This window comes from Varroa destructor, unplaced genomic scaffold (genome assembly GCF_002443255.2).
Source record: "Varroa destructor unplaced genomic scaffold, Vdes_3.0 BEIS01000003.1, whole genome shotgun sequence".
Classification (NCBI taxonomy): Eukaryota; Metazoa; Arthropoda; class Arachnida; order Mesostigmata; family Varroidae; genus Varroa; species Varroa destructor.
In genome coordinates, this window is record NW_019211456.1 from 58,046,377 (window position 1) to 58,069,906 (window position 23,530).

The window sequence follows — 23,530 nt, forward strand, 5'->3', positions numbered from 1 at the left end:
GCCTATCATAATATAATGCGTATTAGGATGGCACGGTGAAGTTTGCTGCTACCAGAAGTATAGCACTACATATAAATAAATGGCTACCGCGCAATAAGTGTAGACTATTATGATGGTACATTGAAGACATTTTTTCCATACGGTCCCGGCATAACCTTTTAAAGGACCTCCTGCAGAGTCGATTAGAAGTTTAAATGACTGTAACATTTACCTTCGTATAGAATACATTATTTCCTAGTTGATTCTAAGGGACAGTCTAATTCAGCTGCTTCGAAAAAGTGAAACCGTCAGGCAAAGTCTACTGAGGAGTTTTAAGGAGTTTAAGAATCTGCGCATTCAACATTGCCTGGCCAACGGAGGTTAAGCCGTCTACTCAAACAGTAAGCAAAAGACCTTGTTGATTTCATATCACAGTTAAGTAATAATTAGAAAATGTAGCGCACAGTTTTCTAGAGTTTTCCTCCAATTTGTATTTAGAGATCCAAACTAAAATGAATTTAGTAAAGTAGGTACGCTAAATAAGAAGAACACAAACATTTGTTACGGAATGCGGAAGTGATAGTAAAACAGTAAACGTAAATAGGTGTAGCTTAGGAGCTGGCAATCTACTCTTTATCTCAGATCCGTCACCACTGTACTATTCAGAAAAGGAATCTGTGTACATTTTTTTTAATTACGCTCCGTTCCTTCGTAGTAACCTAAACGATGTACTATTCCTACTCGTTCTAGGCGCACATGTTTTATTGTTTATGCCATCTGAGAGTTATAGGCCAATGGATATAATCAGGTAGGTTCCAAGACAGTTTGCTGTCCGGCAGTAGACATGTCGTTCGACAGACCATCGGTTTTATTCGACACGGAAGTTTTCTATTATACTAATTTAACGCCTGTCCAGGCCATATCTAGATTGTATAGCAAATGCCCGATACCAGCATATCATTCTGTTTACAGCTCCTGATATTATTGATAACCCATGGCACCCAGCAGATTTTGAATTAGGCGGGCTAGCTGTCGCTTTCCTATATCCCTTTCCACTTTTCTCTGTGCCAGATTTCTACAAACCTCTACAAACGGACGTCAGGGAGGGAAGTCGCACAAGGCAACTACGATAAGCTATCATTTGAAAGTTGAAATAATCTATACAAGAGTAATAACAAGCTGTTTTGCCGCTTTCGGAATCCGGTTTTGCGATGTTGTAGGCGGTCATAGTACAAGTCGAACATGGGAACCTTCTTTCCAACCCTGTAAGTGCTCACCAATCTCTGCTCAGTGTGTATACACCGTTCAGATGCGGGCAGCACGGAGCCTACCCACTGCCTAATCGAACGTCATAATTGAACACGCCCGACAAATCAATAAATAGTATCTGCAAAAAAGAAGCAGCAACAAGGTGTCGCTGTCCTAATGGCCTCAAAGGGGCTCAAAGAAGGCGGATCCGGTGGTGCCAAAAAAAAACTGGAAATGACAACCCCAACAGATAAAAAAAAACACGAACCACGAACAAAGCCACTTGGAGAGCGAGCCGGTGAAAAAGATAAGGAAAGGCACAGTAACAAAAAACATTTACGGATCAATAATGCCAAAGACCCCCGCGGGAAACTCGATCTTGACTGCTTAGAACGACGATTGCTGACATTGCGCAAGGTCAGTTGTTAATTGCTGCTCCTTTAAATTTCTGCAAGCTGCAGCCTTTTTAATGGTGGGAAATCAGAGCGTACGTTCAGAATTGTTATAAAGTGCACGGCGAGTAACTTAGTCACCACCACGATTTGAGGCTTGTAATGTTCCATTATTTGTTTTCTAACAACTCATGTTGGCGTATAAAAGTATGTCATGGGTGGTGATCAGTAAGATTAATGCCGTGATGGTAAGGCAAAAAACTATTTGATGATTGCACATATGAGTGTCGTTTCAAATGTTCACCATTGACTTTAACTCGTAATTTGAGATTCGGTACCATTTGAAACGATGCGCTTGTAAAAATCATTTTAATCCGAGATTCGACTGCCCGTGAAAATTGGCTCTTATTTGCATATTGGCTTCGCTTTTTTTCTTTAACTGGCTTCCGCTGGTTATCAAAGGGTACTTTCCTTGAGCTTTCTGCTATAAAATCTGTAAAGCACTCAGACAAGTATAAGGGCTGATCACAGATAAAAGGTGATTTACATTCACAATGGAAAGAGCCAGACTTCATTGCGGTTCAATTTCTCTAAGTAAACAAATTCACTTTATAATTAAAAAAAAGGATGTATCCTCTTGTTGTCGTATGGGGCACATTTATAAAAAATTAACAGCCATTACATTCGACTGATAGTCAACCATGTTTTGAAATCATGATGTAGAATGTATTATGCCACAGTCGTGTATTGTCGTCGAAATGTACCTTTACAGTTTAAAAGATTACATATATATATATATATATATATATATCTACATTATGTATATTTAGTTTATTAGATATATGTATATATATATATATATCTAATAAACAATGTGAAGTGACCGAGGCATTCAAGGTATCGTGGTCAACAGAAGACAATGATGGGGAATCAAAGTTGGTGAGCAATTGTTTGGAATTCCAGATGAAGAGCGCGTTCTGCAAAATGGAGAAATGGGAAATCATGGATTTGTGCGATCTTGTCACACCAATTTTCTATTCACAACCAACGCTTCTCGATCTGGATGTGCCAGTGCATATAGTTGGTGACATCCACGGTTAGTTTCTTCTTGCTAGCTCTATGTTGCTAGGCTTAAAACCTCTTCAAGTCGACATTACGTCTGAAAATTAATTACCTTGGAGGCAATGAACCCGGAGTTGTCGCGCACTAGATGACAATTCGACCATTTGAGAAGCGTTTAAATTCTAGTCAGGGAAGTGATATAGAGGGGCGAGAGTTCTGCTGCGTATATTCATATGTTTGATATAAGCATGATATAAAATATTTAAATATCTTGATTCGATCGAAATGCGTGCCAAACTTTTTTGCAGGTCAATTTTCAGACCTGTTAAGAATTCTGGAGCAGGGTGGCTTCCCGCCTAAAACAAATTATTTGTTTTTGGGCGACTACGTTGATCGAGGCCGAGCGTCTTTGGAAGTAATCGCTTTGCTTTTCATATACAAAATTCGCTTCCCTGAACACGTCTTTCTTCTCCGAGGCAACCACGAATCCCTACGGATAAATGCCGTTTACGGGTTTTTTCTTGAATGCATGAATCGGTACGGTTTTCACAGCTAGTGTATTATACGGTAGGAAACATTAGTGTATTATAGTAGAACAACCTCATTCTATCTTCAGCTTAATAGTACCTTTAGGAGGTGAAGCTAGTTATATTGGGATGTTCAACGTCGCTAACGATTTTCTTAGAAACATACCACAGGTGATAGTTAAGCAGCGTACTCTGATCACTTTGTTTGCTAGCAGAATGAACACGTGAACATAACTTTATTAAATCAGTTATTCTCCATAATGTGGATAGGTTTGACGCCATTCTGTATCATCGCATTAATGAGGTATTCGGCTACCTACCGTTGGCAGCTGTTGTGGGCGAAAAAATATTTTGCTGTCATGGTGGTCTGTCACCTGACCTACGGGATTTGAGGCAAGTTGCGTGCATGGATCGGCCGATTCCCGAAGTTCCCCAAGAGGGACTTGTATGCGATCTCCTGTGGGCGGACCCCTACATGGTAACGCTATTAGGAGAAATTAAGGGTCTCACAGTGGTCCGTATATATTATGTATTCGCTTATTTCTACGATTCGCACAGTATGATGGTCTATAGTTTAAGGAATAGGCATCGTGTTCGGCATCTGGTGTGAGCAATTAATATTTGTTTCACCCAACAAATAACCTTCTTAATTTCAAGATAAAAGATAGCGCAATACTTTTTGAAGTCATAACGGTTGCTATAGTATGTAAGTCCGTATTTTGGACCGACTCTATTACAGCCTAGATTACTTTAAGCAAATATACTCCAGACGCAAACGTAGGGAACGTTTACGTGTAAACGCTTTTTTTGTGTTTTTTTTTTTTATTATACTGAACAAAAGGGTTCTGAATGGAGGCGGAGTGATCGCGGAGTATCGTACCTGTTCGGAGTCCCACAGTTAAACGCGTTTCTAGAAAAGAATAACTTCGACCTGTTGTGTCGGGCTCACCAGGTAAGCGTTCCAACATCCATCATCTGTTACCTCAACTGCATAGATTGCATATTGGAAAGGAGTGAGATCCAAGCCTTCGACCCTGAAAAGGATCGGCTTTACCCGTATTGGAAAGCTAGGCACAAAGTTTCTCTTAAGCAAATCTAACAGATGTAGAGGTATACAGTAGAACGCTGTTCATTTCTATATTAATTCTTTTTGTGTGCGTATCTGTCTGGACATTTCCAATCCGTGTCCATCAACGGTGTATTCGGGATAAATTTATCGCCCTTTTATAAGCCGCATTTCAATGAAAGCAAGTATTTGGTCAATATTTTTTTCATGCGCCTGAAAGGACAAACAGCACTGACATGTTTATTTAACATAATAATAACGTTGCTATTTTTTCATAAAGGGTGTTTTAATTGTTTACATCATTAAGATCATAGATTAGAACGAGCGTTGCTGCTCGTACGTCAACTAAACGAGCTGCTGACTATTGCGCGCCTTGCAGTAAGTTTTCGCTTAATTATCTTTACTGCTCGGGGTACTTATTTAAATCTTACCAAAAGCATGTTCGTTTGAACATTTCAAATCGCGTCGTAACATCATCGTATTCTGCGCCTATGTGTTCTAATATTGATTATAGGCAATAGGCAGCCTGTCATATGAACTGCCTTCGATCCTTGAGATCATGCTTTTATCTCTGCTGAAGACTGTTTCATGCTGGTAAAGCATATAATACAGCGTGAAGACAATTGCTTACGCAATCTCGTGCATGGTCTATAATTTTCATTTCTGAAAATCGCAAAAAAACATTTGTTTTTCAAAGTCTTTGTAATGCCCACTTAGATGTTGGTTTGGCGGTGGATAGATTTCGAGGAAGCCTAGTCATTTTGCTTTTCCGGTAGCTACATGGTAGCGGAATGCTTCGGTTACACTATTACCTGATCTGATAGGCTAGTATTAATTCTGCGTTTTCGAAAAACAAGAGCAAAAAAACATCCCGGCGTCTCGCTGCGCTTGCTTGCTAGTTTTATACCAAGCGCTTGACATTGACGGAAGAGGTAACAACGTCATTAATCCTATGCAGGTTATTTGGAACATCGACGGACAGGGCTTCGCGTTGTTTGATTTCTTCGCATGGCAGCAAAAATATTATGATGAATTTTCTTCTGGCCAGCATCTTCTGCGGCTTTTCTGAAGAGAAGTTCGTGCTTCATCATTACGTTCTGTTCTAAGTTTACGACTAGTACGTTTGATGATAGCTCTACATAAACTATGGTCAATTGCTGTTGGAATTAGGAGTTCTCGTCGAGATATGGCGCACTAAACAAAGTATTTGTACGCTGTGCTCACATTACGGCAAGTGGAAAAAACAGTGATTCCAGTCGATAGTTAAATTATAAATCATGCTATTGCAATTGCTATTCTTCAGGTCTAGGTACAGCAACGACAGACGTTATGATTTGAAGTTGCGTAAGATCGTAAATGTGATCATCGCATAGCACCTGGATATTGGAGCATGACGAGTTGTTTATTGAATCATCACACATTACAGGAACTACAATGTGGATAATGCGATTTTTCGTTGAGTAACAAAGTGCTATAGCCCTGTTTCACTCTAGAAGTTAAGAACCATCTCTTCTTTGTCAAGGCTTTTGGCAAGAGCTGCTCCTATAGAAGTTCGTCTTACTTTGGCTTGGATTTTCAGCGAGAGTGACTTTTGTGATCAGCTTGTGCTAAGGCTTTTAGGCAGCAACGAGCGTTGCTGTACTAAGCACACTAGTAGATACACACTAATCTTAAGCGACGTCCGAAGAGTCCGTTCATTTTGTAGAGTTGAACGTATTCGATCTTGTTATTCACTCAAAATTAGGATCATTTCACCAAGTAGTAGTGACACTAGACACTCTTCTGCATTGAAATTTCTAGGATTATTAGATATTGGTGTTTCGTTGTAGATATTTCGATTTGCTTTATAGAATACCTCGACAGGTTATTTAAAAGCCGAACGGAGTCCTGTTCCAAACATGATGAGTTTGTACTTTTTTTCTTTTTTTATGGGAAGACTTAGTTGCCTTTCAGCACCAAGAATAACGCCGCCCCCAGTTTCAATATGTGCGGTTGGTTATATTGTTGTCAGGTTAGGGACTAAGTAATCTGTTTTGAGGGTATTTTTGTACTTAATTTGCATGAGGAATGAGTCGTGTTACTACGTGAATAGTTGTTGACTCATTAACCCATACGTGATGTAAAACACTACCGTTTCTGCACCATCGATTTGGTTTTTTAATGATACAAATTCTCAGCTCTCTGGTACAATACAGCTGCAGTATGCCTAGGCACTGTGTGAATTTACTGAGTGACTAAATATTTATAGGTTGTTCAGGATGGCTACGAGTTTTTTGGGGACCGTCGGCTCGTTACGATATTTTCAGCTCCGAACTATTGCAATGAATTTAGTAATTGTGCAGCAATCTTGATGGTGTCTGCGGATCTAACATGCAGCTTTCGGGTGATCAAGCCACAAGAATTGCAAAGTCAATTCTCAGATCTATAAAACAAAGGTGCATCTTTATTTTGACTCTATCTAACCAAATTCAGATAAAGTACCACGAAGTCAGTCTGTCTGTCTGTCTGTCTAATAGAGTTTACACAATATTATTATCTTTCTGTTTTAGTCACGCTGAAATGTATGTACTATTATGTATAGGAAACTTGTTCAGCGAAAATTTTTTTTACTATATAAACATTAGGACATAAGACAGGTTGGAATTTAGTCGACTCAGAAGTTCAAGTTGTTTTACTTGTCTCTTAGTTGTACGTTTGTATATTTTAGCAACCTGCCAACATAACTGTGCGGTGCGTACGTATTATTTAAATTAATGTGAAACTTATTTTCACTACGTGCATTTTTCTGCCTTTGCCAATAACTATGGGTCGTATAGATCGTGCAGGATAACTGTTTTTGTCGGGGGACGTCGACTTAAGACAGCCTTCTTGGTGGCCAACTAAACCGATGAATTTACTAGATGTTCGTCAATTTTCCGGCCGCAGCGTATAACGCAAATATAAAAATGGTGTGTAGAAGTGATTATTTTCTAAGTACTAGTAGTGAATCATACGAAATTCGTATGTGCGAAGTGTTTTTAACTAGCTGACATGGCGCGATTTGCTGCTGAGAGCTTGGGATCTACACGATCTACCTTAACCACAACCTCAGATCTACAGAAATCGCTTGCGAAGAACTAAATTTTTAAAGGAAAATTTAGTTAGGAAAAAAAGTTGTTTTTAGGTTACAAGCTAAGATTTATAATGTGATACAATGCGATTCCTTTTCTAATAGTAGTATTCTGTTCATACGAATATAGAAATATGGAGGAAATGTGCGAAGGTATGACATGTCATGCCTCAACCAGGACTCACCATGTTGAACCATCTTATCGTCTTCTGTTTCAAGATTTGTAACCTGAAAGAACGCTCGTGAATGATGTAGAACAGTAACGTCTTCGTGATGATCTCTTGAGATCAAACACCGTATGGTATTTTGATTTACAAGTAGAACATGTCAATAGTAGACGATTCGACAGCGATCTTGTGTCTTCCTGATACAATTACGACGACAACAACGAAACAAGCTCTATTTTTGTTAGTATTTTAATGCAGTATTTGTTATTGACTGAACAATTCGCTTGTTCTAGGATTGTGGGTAGCGGAGCGTAAAATATTTGTCAGTGATGTGGGAACAACTTTGTGAATCGGATGTAGGTTGCCATGAATCTGTAGACGAAATTGGTATTACGGAATAAATATTTTACCCTGACGGTAATGTTTCTTTCGTTTAAGTTGGTTCTTACTGAATTATTTAATCAGTGTTTGGTGCGTCGTAAAATTCGACGAAGCTTATCTCTGTGGTAGTTCGAGTTCTAGCAGAAAACAGAAGACGTGAGCTCAAAAAGCTTCGTTCAAGATAGACGGTTGAATAGTAGGACAAAGATATGCAAAGCATTTCTTGCAACCAACTTCTTGAACTCTTCCACAGAATCTGTACCTGGAGTGATTTTACTGTTGATAGTTTTCTCTCGGTTTAATGTTTTCGGATTTCCAATTCTAATTTAGGTTGGCCGCGTATTAACTGGCACAGCTATAGGTAAACCGCTTACTAACTTGGCGGGATAGTGCAATAGTTTTCCTAGATTTTCTTTCAGGGCAGATTGCTAAGACGCAAATAATAACATTTCACGGATTGACCCAGAAAGATGCAAAGAGACACATCGATTACATAATTTGGTCAGAATATATTGAAGCAACAGAAAAGCTTGGGTTAGTGTTCTAGGACCTGAAATCCCTGATATTCGCCAAGTTGCGCATATCGGGGATTTTAAGAAGAAATAGACCACTTCACTATGATTACTGTAGAAGGTCAACTACGAAGTTGATATTTAGAGTGATCACGGACGAATAATTGTTGCTGGCTCTGCTGCTGCTGCTGCTGTTATCTCTTCCCACCCATTTCGCTTGGGTTATAGTCCACAGTGCAGAATAAAATGGTGGCAAACGGCGCCCGTAGTGCCTGCTCGACTAATGGTCAGAGATCAACCGCAAAATAGCCGAAATCTATAGCATTGTCCTTTGTGTGCGTTCAAATATGTCTACTACAGTTCTCGCTTATCGGCATGCTCCAGGATTATTCCGTACGAACGATTGAAGATAAAGCGGTGCTTTTCCATCTCATCGGACGGCGTTTTGCTTCGATTCTTTTTTCCCTTTCCCATCCCACCCCACACTTTATAGGTGGTCTGGTCAAACGTTGCTCACTATGGTCAACCCCTTGCATTACATATACTTGGTTAGGTCGGCTACTCATTCTTCCTATGGATCTCAATGCGAAATCTAAGAGCAGGCGAGCTGCTGCGAGACGGTGGCTGGACCGGAGGACAAGTGTAATCATTGCCCAACATCACGACGAAGTAGAAAGAAGAGAAGTTTAGCCGAATTTGATCAGGCGTAATGGCCGAGATAAAAAGAAGATTTGCCACCCAGGGATTCATTCGCCTTTGTCTCTGTGCAGTAGATGTACTTTTCTATCTAAGTAAGTATGTACGTATGTCCAAATTGGTGAATGTGGATGTGTATATCAGCTACGTATAGAACCCCATTGATCGCTAGATACCTTTCACCCATCTTTAGGCCTAAGCCATGTACACACCGAATAACGATTCTAAATATGTTATAGCGATGGTTAGAGGTAAGCGACATTTTAGCTTAGGTCCTTACAGCACTGAAACTGATCCGTTCTGATTTGCTACCACTGCTAATAGTAATACTAATACTCTTATGAATAGAAGCCCAGGAAGTCCCTGGAATTGATGTTGGGATGCATACATCCATGACCAGCCACCTCCACCCCACTATACTTAAAATGAGTGCGACTAGGACGTGGCCGTCCAGTGGAAGATAAGCGCTAGTCAGCATCTTGAGGAAGATTGATCTGTACATAATTAGAAGAAGAAAAGGCATAGGATATTAGGGGACACAACATAGGACGGGAAGATTACCTCGTCACGTTGGTAATATTTGGCCTCTGTTTCTGAATTGCTTCATACTATTGATCGGCGGGACGAGCACGAACGATGGACAAGGTAACATGGCAACCACATAATTGACCATTATAACCCTGTCAGGTGAAATAATGAGCTGATCCGCCTGATAATTTTAACAACATGTAAATGCTCCCCTTATGAACTGTTTTCGTTAACTTAAACAAAATACCTGTACATTTACATCATAAATTTGCCTGATGTACAAAACGCCGTTTTCTCAATTTAGAATTTTAGTTTTGTAGCCGGCTATGTTTGATTGATTCGCGTTGATTAGTTGAGCATTCTAAAGAATCAGTAAAGATGAATTGCAATTAAAGTTTAATTAAGTTGAGTTAATAGAGTTAAGCGTATCTACACTGAAATTATATAGAATTTCATAAATATATATCGTAAAGAAAATACGCTGTACTGATTTCAGCAAAGTAAATTAAACACCCAGAGAATATCGTACCCTTCATAAATGACTCAGACAGATAATAACAATAAAAGTTCTAGTATAATATTCGGGAAAAATATTTCAAAATCTGCAATTGTCATTTTTTTTTTTGACGCAAACGGTCGTGTGCTATAACATTTGCATATTCGAAGGCCAAACTATAGGCAGACAGTTTGTATTTTCCATGGTTATGCGGCTCATAAAAGCATCCAGACAAGGACTCAACGGAGGCCAAACCAAATAGTAACGAAGACTATGAATGGGACGTAAAATATCCTGCCGTTGTTCACCGTTCGTAAGGCTAATTGCTCATAGTATCATTCATTGGTTTAAAATAACCGCTAACTAACCGATAACTATTTTGAACAAAACATAGATACCTATCGTTATCTTATTATTGTTAATATTACCAGATTTTATCGATATCCAGACAGCTATTCAGAAAATCGCTAGTGCTACTAGCCTTTTTGTTTTTGATAGACAGAAGGCATCCTTATTTTTTTTAAATAATTGCTGCCCACGATTATTACACGATACGATTATGACAGGTATCTGGTAAGGTATCTATCTCTGAATATTTAAGGCTTATGCAAAAAGCTTCAGTTTTTACATTACCTATGGGTGCCTAATAGCGTAATAACGACTGAACTTTTACTAACGCAATTTTTTTTATTGCAACGCCAACACTATGGTCGGACTACAGAAGCTTTTCGCACGTACAAAAAAAAAAGTTGAAAATTAATTCCGAGTAGTATTTCTATCTATATCCGGGTAGTCCGAAAAGATTTTCTACTTTTTAAGCTCATCGATTTTCTTTAGCAAATAACTTCAATGTTTTTTTTTTTTGTCTCTTTTTCATGTTTGCGTTGGACCATTACTCCTCGTACTATATTCTTTCTATTCAGATGTCAATATTGATTGGTGTTTAAGATTTAATCACATCATTCTTTCTCTATGTGTTATGTCATCGGCATAGCAATATTAACAACGAGAGTGAATTTCTTCATTGTCGTTATGTGCATGAATTTCGCTTTTTGAGAATCTTTTATTAGGGATAGGCTTTTGAAACACGAGTTTTCATTTATGGTAACACAGACAGGTTACGCCCGGACGATTTATTGGCATTTCAAATTCTTATTGGTATTAAATAAGCTGTACAATGATTGGCGCGATGAAATATATGAAGCAAACTTGTTTGTCTCCTTATTTTATTGGAAGCTAGCAGTAAGCTTGAGCTCGAATTGACTACAGTTAATCTAAATGTCCAGCCGATAGGAGCTGGTATTAGACATCGAGGTGTACATATGTGGTTGTCCACGCTTAGATTTTGGTGATGTCAGATGGATGGTCAGTGAAATGTTTTGGACCACGAACAGGATGATTGTTGTTCAAAATAAGGTTTTCCCAAACAGTCTTATCAACGGTCTTTCTTAAGAAAGTTTTTTTTTTTTGGATATTCGGATACGAAATTACACAACAGCAGGAATAAATCCAGTCGTTTGTAACAGCCTAGAAAGCCCGATACACTGTTCAGTCGTCTCTGTAGAGAACGAATAGTAGGACCTCAGATAGGGCGGTGTTGCCCAGTGTGACCGTGCAGATATACCGAATGACGTCGATGGCTATTACAACGATTAATCTAACACAACAATAAGCCACTGTCTACCTAATGGTATTTCGACTCGTTACTCAAAGAGCAGACCATTTTTGATCGTAACTTAAAAGCTTTTCGAAAACAGACGATGTACCTACTATAACATTCGATTTCTTACAGGTAGAAAGTTTATAGGTAAATCAGGAAGTGCTATGTAACGATCGTAACAAAGAGTCGCTTTCGTCTTGAGATCCAGGGCGTAAACAATATGCATTTAGATATAGTCCACCGAAGTATTGCTATGGGCCAGCGTCTTGAGGCGCTTTTAATCGTATTGATCTACTTTTGATGGTGCTATAAAGGCTGATTCTCAACTTTTTGGGGATTTTAAAGACCAGATGAAATTTCAAATTTTACCGCTATTGTCTTAAAGACTGCCAGAAGCAATCCACATGACCTACCTGGTTTTCTCGAAGAGATTGATTAGGATTGGACCATTAAGGAACGATGTCAGCAGTTCGTGTTTGATTACTCGTGACGGGCATCTACTTTAAACCATCCACAACTAAAATTCAAATGTAGCTTTGAACTGCGCTTAATCAAAAAGTTTAAACATCCTAATTTGGTTGAAAACCGCTGAAAATTCGTTAGCTTCACTATGCAGTTTAGTATTTTAGAATCAGGCTCTGCTGATGCAGCTTTTGTGTCACTTACGTGCCTCGTACAAGATTGGACTATATTGACAGCATTTATGGCACTATTCAGTCTACTATCAACATCAACATGGCAACATGCGTTTGTCATCCAGCAGAACGTATAACAGACCCTTTCGATGAAGTGATTCTTCTCAGGCTTGATATCGGGAATTTAATTATTTTCTTATATTAACTATCACCAGGATCCGATATAGTGCATGTACTAACTTCGAATATTTGGTCTCATTGTTTCTCAGACTAATATCCAATATTTTTTTGTTTAAACCAGTATTTTTCTTACCGCGATAATGCGAAGAATTATTTAAAAATATCATTATCAATTTATCTACGTAAAACGCTGTTGTTACTGAAAATAAAAAAAGTGACGCTATTCGCATCGAAATCGTTGCTATATCGAAATAAGTTTATCTTGCAGGTCGTTTTTATAATCCTGACGAAGAATTGCAACTGAGACGTACTTTTCTTCTTATCTTCCTTCTCTGTTGGCTCTACTGTTTTGCCCTTTTTCACGTTTTCTGTAGGTAGTTACTTTTTCGCAGAAGAAGTACTGCTTTTGCCGCCAATGCTACGGTGCATCGTTGTTGCAATCGCAATACGACAATCGCCTTATACGCAACGCCAAAGTAAATACCTAGTTACGAGCGTAACGTTCAGCCTCAGCATGAGCATTCAGGTAAAAAGTCGATTTTGCATAGGAAATAACAGGGGCAAGACCTTAGTGGTATCATCTTGTTATTTCTTTAACGTATTATATCAAACGGTCGTTTACTAACGGCTGTGTGGTTTTATCAGTTGAGAGCAGGAGTCTTAAGCACTGAGGAATAAACAGGGGCCACTGCCGTCTAAGTGGTTGCCTCACCCTGAAGGCCGATCGTGGAACGACATTAAGTCGATACGAGAATTTGAATCGTATAGCTGCGTGTAAACGGGCCTATATATCTATAAAGATATGATGCTGTTTAAAGCTGACTGTACCAACCCGTTAACCTTCACTGGTTTTGAACATGCAATTTTTTCTATGGAATTACATATTACTTTAAACAACAAGTCATCTTTCTCTCTTAATAATGTTCCTCTCAACTGGAAATGAAACTAGATTCTGGTTCTGTTTTTCCCCGATTACATTAGACAATCATACTGGAATGATTCCGCTGAAATCATTCTGTAATTAATAGCTATGATTTCATTTGTAGAGTTAATGAGACCATCTCTTCAGTGTTGCCTAAACCTACGTCTGCATAGGGGAACCAAATAAAACAAAAGGCTGATCTTCTCGATGAGGCGGTACCTGGGTCGAACAAACTTCCCCACGTATCTGCTTAAAGGACGTATTGTATTAGTACGCAGTTTGTCAGTATTTACGGCACAGCGTTATTCTGGCTGCCCCATCAGATATTATATTATTGACAAGAATATCTACGGTGGGACATTGTAATGAACTCAGGTATGTTCGATGACCTTAATCCATTACATGCTTATTATTAGCCTACATCTTTGTATTATTCAATGAGATTCATGTATGCAAATAGCCGGTGACGATTAAAACCGGCCGATTTATAAGTAGATATTTGAATACCTCTGCAAATTATTACCGTTCGAACGATGAGCCCATTCCATCAGCAAGAACTAATCTACTTAGTCTATCTGAGGGGCCAATCAGTTATCGATTTAGAATAGAAAACGGTGCCTCAAATATGTGTACTCGTGTGTATCGTGAATTTTTGGGATAAAAACGTGTCTGTTTCAAAAAATCAAATTAGATAATTACACAATTCTTTTGACCAAGCCTGATTCACGCGAATATAACATTTAAAATCTTATAAAAAATCAAGTCTACCAATTAAGGATCGCTTTCGGTTTACTACTGATTTTGGTCCAAGGATATTCAGGTACTTAATAACCCATATTCCATTTAACCTGCCATTTATGCAAAATCAAAACATAGTTCAAGTAATTCAAAAACAAAAACAACGTATTGGTGACACGTCAATAGGTCAGCTATAAGATCTGTTATATGTAAATTTAGCGCTTATCGCAGTCGTTCTCGTTACAACCTTTAACCGGGTTATGTAGAAGTGTATTATATACATATGAAGAGCTATGATGCAACTTTATGATTCAAACATCTATGAAATAGGGGTTACAAGAAAACGAATTAGAAACAACAGCACGCCTAGATTTGTTTCTGGTATTTCATGGGATGGTCTCAATAGGGCGGTTATAAATACACTATCACAGTGTTCGTTACCTTCATTTGACGCTAGAGCATTTACTATGGAACAGTAAACAGCAAATCTTGTCCTTGTTGTTGTAAAGTTGTTGAACGCTGTAGATTTTTCCTATGTTGCAACATAAACCTATCCTAAGTAGAACGCTAAACATATGACTACCGGACGTGGTGCTATAGATTCCGATCGTGATTTTTGTTCTCAGGGTTAACAGGCATGGTTTCAGTTCCGGTTCAGACCCGGGCATAGACGCACTTCGCTCTGTGCTGGGAGCCAGATATCTCATGGAATGCCTAACGGCGATACCGGACGTAAAACTCGAAACACCGAGGGATATTAGTTTGATATTATGTGCGTTTTATCCTTCTGGAAGTCTCGGCTAGACTGAAAACTAGGGTCATTTTAGCCGGAGCCCAATGCGGGGATGCTAGTTACAGCAGCATGCATAATGCCCTTTTAGTTTGCCTTACGGTCATGCGTCTTCGTATGCCTAATTTCCTTGCTCTTGAGGAACTACCAGGTCTCCTGCGCGTAACCGTTGTCATAAGCTGCAATGTGTTTTCATCTATTCACGTTGTATATTCGATGTTAGCACACGCCGTTTACCTTCGATACCATTAGGTCATCGTACTGGATCCCCTTCAGAAGGCGCTTGGCAAGATCGCACACGAATTTACATTCGAAGTAATGCACGTATTGCCTTCAAAAAACTTTGCGGCTAAGATCATTGCTCTGTAATCGTTTTTATCTTTCCTACTAGTATGCTGCAGGTATACCTTTCGTATGGTTTCGTAAAAGTTCAGTGTCCTCGTCTTGTGTTTACCTATTTTGTTAGGCTTTCTTTTTTTAGTTACGAACTACGTATACAGTACCTTTCTTCGAACAGATGCAGTAAAGTCTTCCAGGAAGGAATCTCTAAGATACGTATTTTTTTTTATATCCGGTTATCAGTTGAAAGAAAAATTATATAAGACCGCGATTGCCGTCATTCACGCAGCTTTAAAGAGCAACAACAACCATTGTAGTTGGCGTAATCTGAACTTTTTCTAATAGTTATTATGAGTACTATTATTTTTATACACATTATAATTGTCCACGACCAGATATTGCATCTTGTTTAAAGTATAGGTTAGCGTACCAACGATCGGGGTATGGCACCCGTATGGCAAATATGGTCAAAAAAATAAGAGACATGTTTACATTACATTGTATAGCGTATACTAAAAATCAATTTGCTCCCATGACAACACAAAAACTATCGGAAGATATACGTAGGGTGTTAGTGGCAAAGTTTACGTGTCACACAAAAACGTTTTAGGTAAATGAAATTTATTTGCTCAAATTCACTATTTGAGCTGACAGTAGGCATCACTATTACATCGACTGCAGAAGATTCGTGCTAATCTCGGCATAATTGGAAAATCCACGCGAATGAATAAGATTACACCTTTTGAAAGAAGCCTGATTCACGCAGTTGCCGTTCAAGCTAACTAAACCGATTTTTCACAGCCACCATAATGCAACCTGTAATATCAAGGCTCACAACAATTTTTGTTCCATATGAGCAATAATTTGACATTGTTTCCTGCTCAAACTACAGAGTAAATTGCTTGATGATAGCTAATACTATATAGAAATTCTCAACAATATCATCGCACGCGTGTAAATTTCCATCTGCTGTTACTGCACCAGAAGAAACAAAAGGCGTAATATCGTTCGTCTGTTCTTTGTTTTGTGAATCTGAACTCTGCATGTCTGAGTGCATGTTTGATGACGAAAACCTCTGCGCTGGTAAATACAGTCGGTGACGTTTTCTTCATGCGCAATGGCAAGTTTACCTAGGGCAATGGTAAGAATGCCAACGGGAAATATATGTTTCTTAACAGTATTTATAGCCAATGTCCAGGATGTTTAAGTAATGAGCTTCTACAGTTGAGCAATATCTATTCTATGCGCTGGTTGTAGCTTGGTAGTTTTTTTGCAATAGTTGCTTGGTTGTATTTAAGTGACATATTGGGGTATAAGTTTATCTACGTTTTCCCTGAGCTTAAGCGCTTTTGATGATAATATTTGGTCGTTACTCCTCAAGTGGAATAGTTTAGCCCCTACGACTCCAAAAATTTTGCTCTGTCGTTTTGGTCTGATGGTTAAATTGGTGGGCTCGTGTGTTTTTAGCTTAATAAATTCTGGTATCGTTAGCAAGGCTGTCAAATGGCCATCTTAGCTTGCCGTTCCGCCTACCGCCGTTTAGCAGTAGACGCATTCCTTCTGCCCTAACTGTATTGGCAGAAACCATACGCTGCACGTTTTTGTTGCTATTTCCCATTGGTGGAAAATCCGACTACACCAAGCGTTTCCCCAGTCTCTTTCGGCTTCAGTTACGCCTGGTTAAACAACGACCCCTACCGCCACCAGCGGCAGCTGCTTACGCTCATCGCTCAAAACTTGAACACGAACTGTTGTTGTCGCCAGATCGAAGAGCTCCCTCGGGCGGAATGTACTTGCGTTGTATGGTAAAGAAAAAATTAACCAAAAGCGCGTCCTCTTTGTTCAACCAAAGTCGGAAGAAAACAACAGACAGTGAGGTCAAGGGTAGATACCGACCAAGGAATAGACTACGATCATCAGGCCCATATACCGCGCACGGCAGCGCTGTCAGCGATCGTTTAAATGAGCATTTAGTAAAATGACTTCGTAGACCTAGCTTCGTTTCTTGTTACCTTTAGCGGATGACGGTGCTTCGAAAGGCTACAACGACGATGAATGAAAGAAACAGCACAGCTGCTCCTATTTCTTCTATGGCTTTGGATTTTCCTAATTCTTCTCTACTCCAATAAAGACTACTATTACAACTATTGTTACCCTGTACTATGCAACCAATGACACACTGCACTTTAGCATGTTCGACGGAACCGGAGAAAATGTCATACACAATACAATTTTTAGTAAATTTCACTTTTTCACTCGCAGACTATGTTATCGTTAGATTTTGATTATGGGCAAGGACTCCACAGTTTGTGTGTTTTACCTATTAAAACCACATAGCTGGCATACAATTCACCAAAGCATGAGCTTGTGAGTACCAATGAGGTGCCTGTGTTTCTTTTCCTCGTTATTTCTGCCGGCCTCGATCAACACCAACACTCGTCGTCGTGGCTGTAATCGTCGTCACTCACGCAATTTTGTTAGAAACGAATGTGAGTAAGCTAAGCACGTCTCCCACTTCTTAGCTACACCGCATACTATGTCAGTTGTATTAGACAGTAATTTAACCCAACGACGCACACGATTAAGCGGCAAAGCATTTTCAAGTCGATAGACCGACTGGATTGACAGAACTGACCACGATTCACCATTAAACCAACCGTTGTAAGGCAATGCTTGCTAGTTGTGGTACTAATAGTAGAAACGGCCTATGCCAGCTCAGGAGCGGGAACGTTCCTTAACGCTTTGTAGTATTCTCCACTCCGGCCTCTCCTCACTCACTCACTCACCCGCATGCTAGCTCACTTCTTGCTCGAACGTCGCGAGCACACGATCCCAACGGTCCCTCTCCAAATGTCCTTCCTACCGTTGCCTTCCTTCGGTCGAGGGTTAGGGCCCCACTCGTGGCGCCCTCTGCCAGCGGCCCGACACTGCTACACAGCAAGGCACACAGAGGGCGCTGCAGGCCCAACGCCGGGGGATATATAACAGGTGGGGCGGGGGCTTCTAGGTATTGTATGCGTGTGAAACGAGACGGTTCGGAAGACAGCCTTGACTATGGGCCCCCGTTGGTAGTGGTGGGTCTTCTTCGTTCAGTCTGCTGTTGTTGCGATCGCATATCGCAGAAACTCATTGGCTGTGGAATTACCTCAGTACAACCAGGCTTCAGTGCGACCTCGACTTGAGAAGGAACAACGAGGGCGCTGTGAGAAGAAAGATGAAATTGAGCAAGTTTCGTAGGATTGCCCGACGATGATCGAAGTCTGCAGGTTGGGATACCGGACCCGGGGGGAGGAAAAACGATCGCAGGGTTACGATGAAGTGAATAGGAGAACAACAGGCCGCGAGCCAGAGAAACAGCGAAAGCAGTATTGGCATAGAGGCCACAGGGGTGAAGTACCGCAGTGATGCTTTCTTTTGGTCTCGGATGTCAGGAGGCAGCAGCAGCCAGAGACGGGAAAACGACGATAAAAGGCAAAGACGAACAATAGTAAAGGGAGACCTTCCCGTTGATGCGATAAAGTGATGGGAGCGATAGTGATGTTGATGACAATGAGAAGGTGGGAAATCAAGCGATGACAAATGAAAGGAATAAAGATATTCACTTGATAATCAGAGAGGTCTAATTGGTTATCTACTCTAAGAGTCAGAAAAGACACATAGCCACTTTACACTCATTATATAATCAGAGTCAGAGTGATTTCTGTGTGGCAAGAATCCAAGCGCACATAATGCTTTATTTCGTAGGATAGTCTTCTGCCAGGCTTTCGGGTTTATACAGTACGTGGTTATTATTTGCAGTGTTACGTCATATATGCGTGTTAATTAGATCACTTTTTCACAATGCAAAAAGTTGTATATGACAGACTGACTTCTACAACTAAACCTTCATTTTTTCCAAGCTTTTAGCAGTCGCCATTATTACACATTTTAGTAGTTCGAGAGAGCAACACCTTGTCTCGGAAAGTTTTTTAGTTCTGAATTTCCGCCAATATACACATAACGTAACTTGACAACCTTTTTGAGAGAGAAGGGCAATTTTCGTGTTCTTGCCACCTTGGAGTCTCTCCGTGAACTTCCGTCTTGTCAGGCGTTACGTGCCGATGCAGTCGCTACATTATCTACTAGCCATTTACCAGCCGGAGGCCAGTGATTAGTCAAAAAATATTCGTAACGCCTGTCGTCTATGTATGATTGCACTTAAAGGGCTTTTTTTGGATTTGAATCTTCAGGTGTTAGCGGTGCTGGCCACTGACCGAGTGACATGACAGTCTTAGTGAATACCGCACATCTAGAGGAAATCCGCCGTAATTGGGTTAATCTTTATCCTTTGTATGATTGTATTTATATTCTCCCACTTAGTTACCGTCATGGCGTGGTAAACTGCAACGTTCGATAATGTCTGCATCTTTGGAGAGAAATTGATTCGAAGGAATAGGAAAGACATGCACATACAACTAATGTACAGAACGCTTAGATCATACTGCTTCGTGTAAGTTTCGTCATATGAAATTCCTAGTAAAATACTCCGATAATAATAGAAGATTTACTATAAGTAACAACAATCGTATGACAGCTGACATGATTTTGCTTAGATGCTTAAAGAGGCTAATAAATTGCAGCAAGCCGAATTATGTCGTTCTGTAAAATCTATACCTTTCTGAAATTTATTGAGACGGTTGCATCTTTAATTTCTACATAAATGAGCCATTGTTTAAAAGTTTTATGACATATATATATATATATATATATATGAGCAAGTGGTTTTTGATAAATGCTTTCGAAAATGGCGTACCTGCAACGCGCTCGCGAATCACTTTGGCAGGTTAGGTTCCTGACGGTGTGACGGCCTAAAATATTTTCAAATCTACCGCGGAGAATGATATGAATACTTCACCAGCACAAACTTTTGAACATCGTTTTCGCTTGTCGAATTATATTTAGTAGCACTTCGAACGTCCAATATCCGATATTTGCTGTGGGCAGTGTAAATTTGCACTTAGATATGTATAAATATGTGTAAAAATGTGCCAGTTCTTCTTCGAAACGCTAAATAAAATAGAATCTAATGCTTCAAATGGAAAACGGAGGATGTCTGTATCAGAGCGTAGTAGCTGTATTAGCTCACACGTTACAGACAGCCTCGTATTCAGTTGTTCTCAATGATATGCTTGCTCGTTATTTTTTAGTCTTACTCATACACAAATCGTTCGGTATCCGCGTGTTAACAAAGCTTCTTTGAAAATTTCAGCTGTAAAAAGGCTCACAGAATAAGCTCGAGATTAGCGATTGCTAAAAGAGTCTCATTAATGCGCTTCGAGTAATATAATATGAATTTGAATGTCGTAGCTAGTTTTCTTCTCAGTCCTGTTCTGTAAATGATGAATCTCTTGCTGGCAAGAGATTAGGTAGTTACCTGGAACATGATGCTATCGAGGAGACGCGATGTTTGCCATCAGCGCTGTAAATACCTAGATATGTACGTATGTGTTATGTTCATATTCACATTAGAGCAACGATATGTATTAACGTTTTCCGTCCAGCAACGGTTGAACTTAACTCACGGGGCAATCGAGTTTGAAGGCCCACGATGGCAGCAGTTCTCCTTTCTTCCCAGTTCAAAGGGGCTGCTTGCTACTTCTCTGGGAGCTACTTTTTTTGGCTATTCATTATAATGACAGAGGATATTATCTAGCACGTCCCCATCCGATCCGATCCGTCGACTATCATTGCTAAATATGCATCAGTCCTATGTGTTACTTTTACATTAATGTTAAACCTAGTTATACAAAGGTGTCGAGCTTGCTTCCAGCAGTAGTAATCCACACATCCTAGTCCGGATTGCAGTGCTTCCGGTGTATGCCATTATTAGCGACTTTGCTATTTAGCCACGAAGTGGGCAGCACCGCTATTTACGCCCCTTCCAAAGATTATGGCGCGTTTGCTATTCATATATAAAGTTCTGCGAATGTCTTGTGCGAAATAATTTGGTCATCGTAACCTTTCCTTTTTTCTTTGGTTTTCATCCCTTCGTGTGCCTTGAGTCTGTTTTTAGCGGCGACGAAGACAGAAGACAGATTTTTCAGAAAATCGCCGAGGTGGTTGATTAATGCAATGGGTATAAGGGAATGATTGTCTTTCGTTGCGCGTCGCGGGATTCAATTTCACGCACCGTACTAATATTGTATAGATTTCTAGGCAACCACTTGCCCAGACGAATCGAGATCTCTTGACCGTAATTATTTAGCCAATATTTATATGAATAAACATTTTCGATAAATTTTGACAAAAAATATTCAGCCATTTACATATAGTACGCCAGGCGCTGAACTTATTCGAATGTCTAACACCGTCATTAGGAGTGATGGCTTATGATTTATGACCAAGTACTCTAGGCTATTAAATGCTATAACTATAATAATGTGATATTGCCGATTCTTAAGTTTGACAGGCAAGCGAGCGGATCCCCCCAGCACACGTTATTTTATTAAAGTTAAACAAATGATTAAAAGGTCTGCTTTTGTCGATGAACTGTTTAATATCGATTCGATTAATCGTAAAAATATGTTAACATTCTCGCACGTTCATTAATAAAATAAAGTCACTCGTGCAGGACATGCGGTCGTGCGAGGAAGGCTTCCATCATAAAATTAGTGAGAGTGACGAATGGGGAGAGAGTGAGAATGTTTCGAATTTTTTTGCGCGGTCGTGAAATCTTTCGGTTGTTAGTACAATACTCCTACTTTATGTACCATAGATACAACTATCACAAAGAATTGAAACAATCAACTTTGTAAGGCACCTGTGCTTATCAAAAAAATAGCTTGCGGGCCGAATTATTATCCCAGAACAGTTATGAAGACTTTGAATAAAACATTGGATGCTTCGTATAAAACAACTATTTTCCATTCGATTATAACAGCATGCTCGACATTGCATAGCTCTGAACCAGTGCTATACTAGGTTAATCGAGTCGTGTTAGATATACTTGTAGGTACTCTTAAAGGTTAAAGAGGCCAAGGCTCACAAGTATGTGTACACAAGCAAGTATCCAAACAATTATAGGACGACGCCACAATTCAGCTTAAATAAAAATACATCCATCACATTCAATCGTTTATTTATTACACGTCAATTTTAAACCGATATTCGGCTAAATTGCAAGGTGCAAAGTTCGTGCGGCTAAATTTTTTTATAAGCTCACTCATGGCGAACATTGTGACGTGTTTCACGAGGTGTGGGTCAATCGGTGTTGAAGCTTTGACAAGACCATGTTTGTCTGCAAACAAATCACATATATGGCCAGCGTTACGTACAATAGTGTAAAACCAAATTGGATGATTTTGTAAGAACTGTTAGAACAATTAAACCCTAGCAGTAAGCGCATTGCTGATCGTCGTGATGATGCTGTGATGGTGTACTTGTTTCTTGGACTCGAAGCCCACAGGTTTTTTCATGCCGGCAGGTGCTAACCGCAGAACTAGACTTAGAACTTCGAATATTTGTTAGTAAACGAATTCTGTGCAATGAGATTGAGGCGCTCTCGCTCAGCGACGCTAATAATAACAGTGTATCGGTAGACTCGGTTTCTCCTTGCGAGTTGAAAAAAATTTCGGGTTTATTTTATTTTTTGTTTTATCAAAAATCAAAGTAGGATAAGTAAGTTTTTCTTGTTTCTTCCAATGTTACATGATCAAGCATAACTGCTCGTCCAGGTGTACCGAAGCGTAATTGTAAAGCGGATTATTGGTTGGTTCAGGGAATATCGTTATCGAACTGTACAAGGAGCTGCAGTTGAACTTGGCTTCTTAATAATATCTTCTAAATACCCACTGGTCAAAAATCAAAATCTCGGTTCTGACGAAAAACCCTAAACACCATCTATTTGTAACTTCAATATTTTAGTGAAGCTAATTGCTCGATCGTCAGATTCTTTATTCTGCTAACACAAAAACATTTACTGGGTTATTTACTTTTTTAAGATTGCCGAAGCCATCTGTACACAAAGTACCTCTAACAGGTTAACGGTCATTGTATAAAAGTGCAACTACGGAAAAAAAATATCTAAGCATCAAACGTGTTTATTTACGACTGTGGGGGAAACTG

General features: G+C 39.6%; 2 protein-coding genes across 12 annotated transcripts in view; one reads left to right on the plus strand and one right to left on the minus strand.

The window, feature by feature from the left end:
- LOC111248436 (uncharacterized) overlaps positions 1 to 18,472 on the minus strand; it is a 62,784-nt gene extending 44,312 nt beyond the window's left edge. Inside the window, exon 1 of one of the 5 annotated variants that reach the window (XM_086983154.1) lies at positions 17,440 to 18,472. The gene's annotated coding sequence lies outside the window, so the exon portion shown is untranslated. The remainder of the gene's footprint in view (positions 1 to 17,439) is intronic. The other 4 variants (XM_086983152.1, XM_086983151.1, XM_086983150.1 and 1 more) reach the window with 4 other exon arrangements.
- Positions 1,057 to 7,965, plus strand: LOC111248437 (uncharacterized). Of its 7 annotated transcripts, none has more exons than XR_015323411.1 (7): positions 1,057 to 1,644; positions 2,583 to 2,715; positions 2,990 to 3,218; positions 3,479 to 3,722; positions 4,050 to 4,160; positions 7,091 to 7,222; positions 7,514 to 7,965. XR_015323411.1 is itself a non-coding variant. In XM_086983155.1 (7 exons), the coding sequence occupies exons 1-6, from the start codon at positions 1,405 to 1,407 to the stop codon at positions 6,700 to 6,702; spliced, it is 1,137 nt and encodes a 378-aa protein (XP_086839281.1). In that variant the 5' UTR covers positions 1,057 to 1,404; the 3' UTR covers positions 6,703 to 6,709; positions 7,091 to 7,222. The 7 variants fall into 7 exon arrangements, 5 of the variants coding, with proteins under 5 accessions (XP_086839281.1, XP_086839282.1, XP_086839284.1 ...); XR_015323412.1 differs by having other exon boundaries at positions 3,479 to 3,686; XM_086983155.1 differs by lacking the exon at positions 7,514 to 7,965 and adding an exon at positions 6,523 to 6,709.
- Positions 18,473 to 23,530: the final 5,058 nt, after the last annotated feature.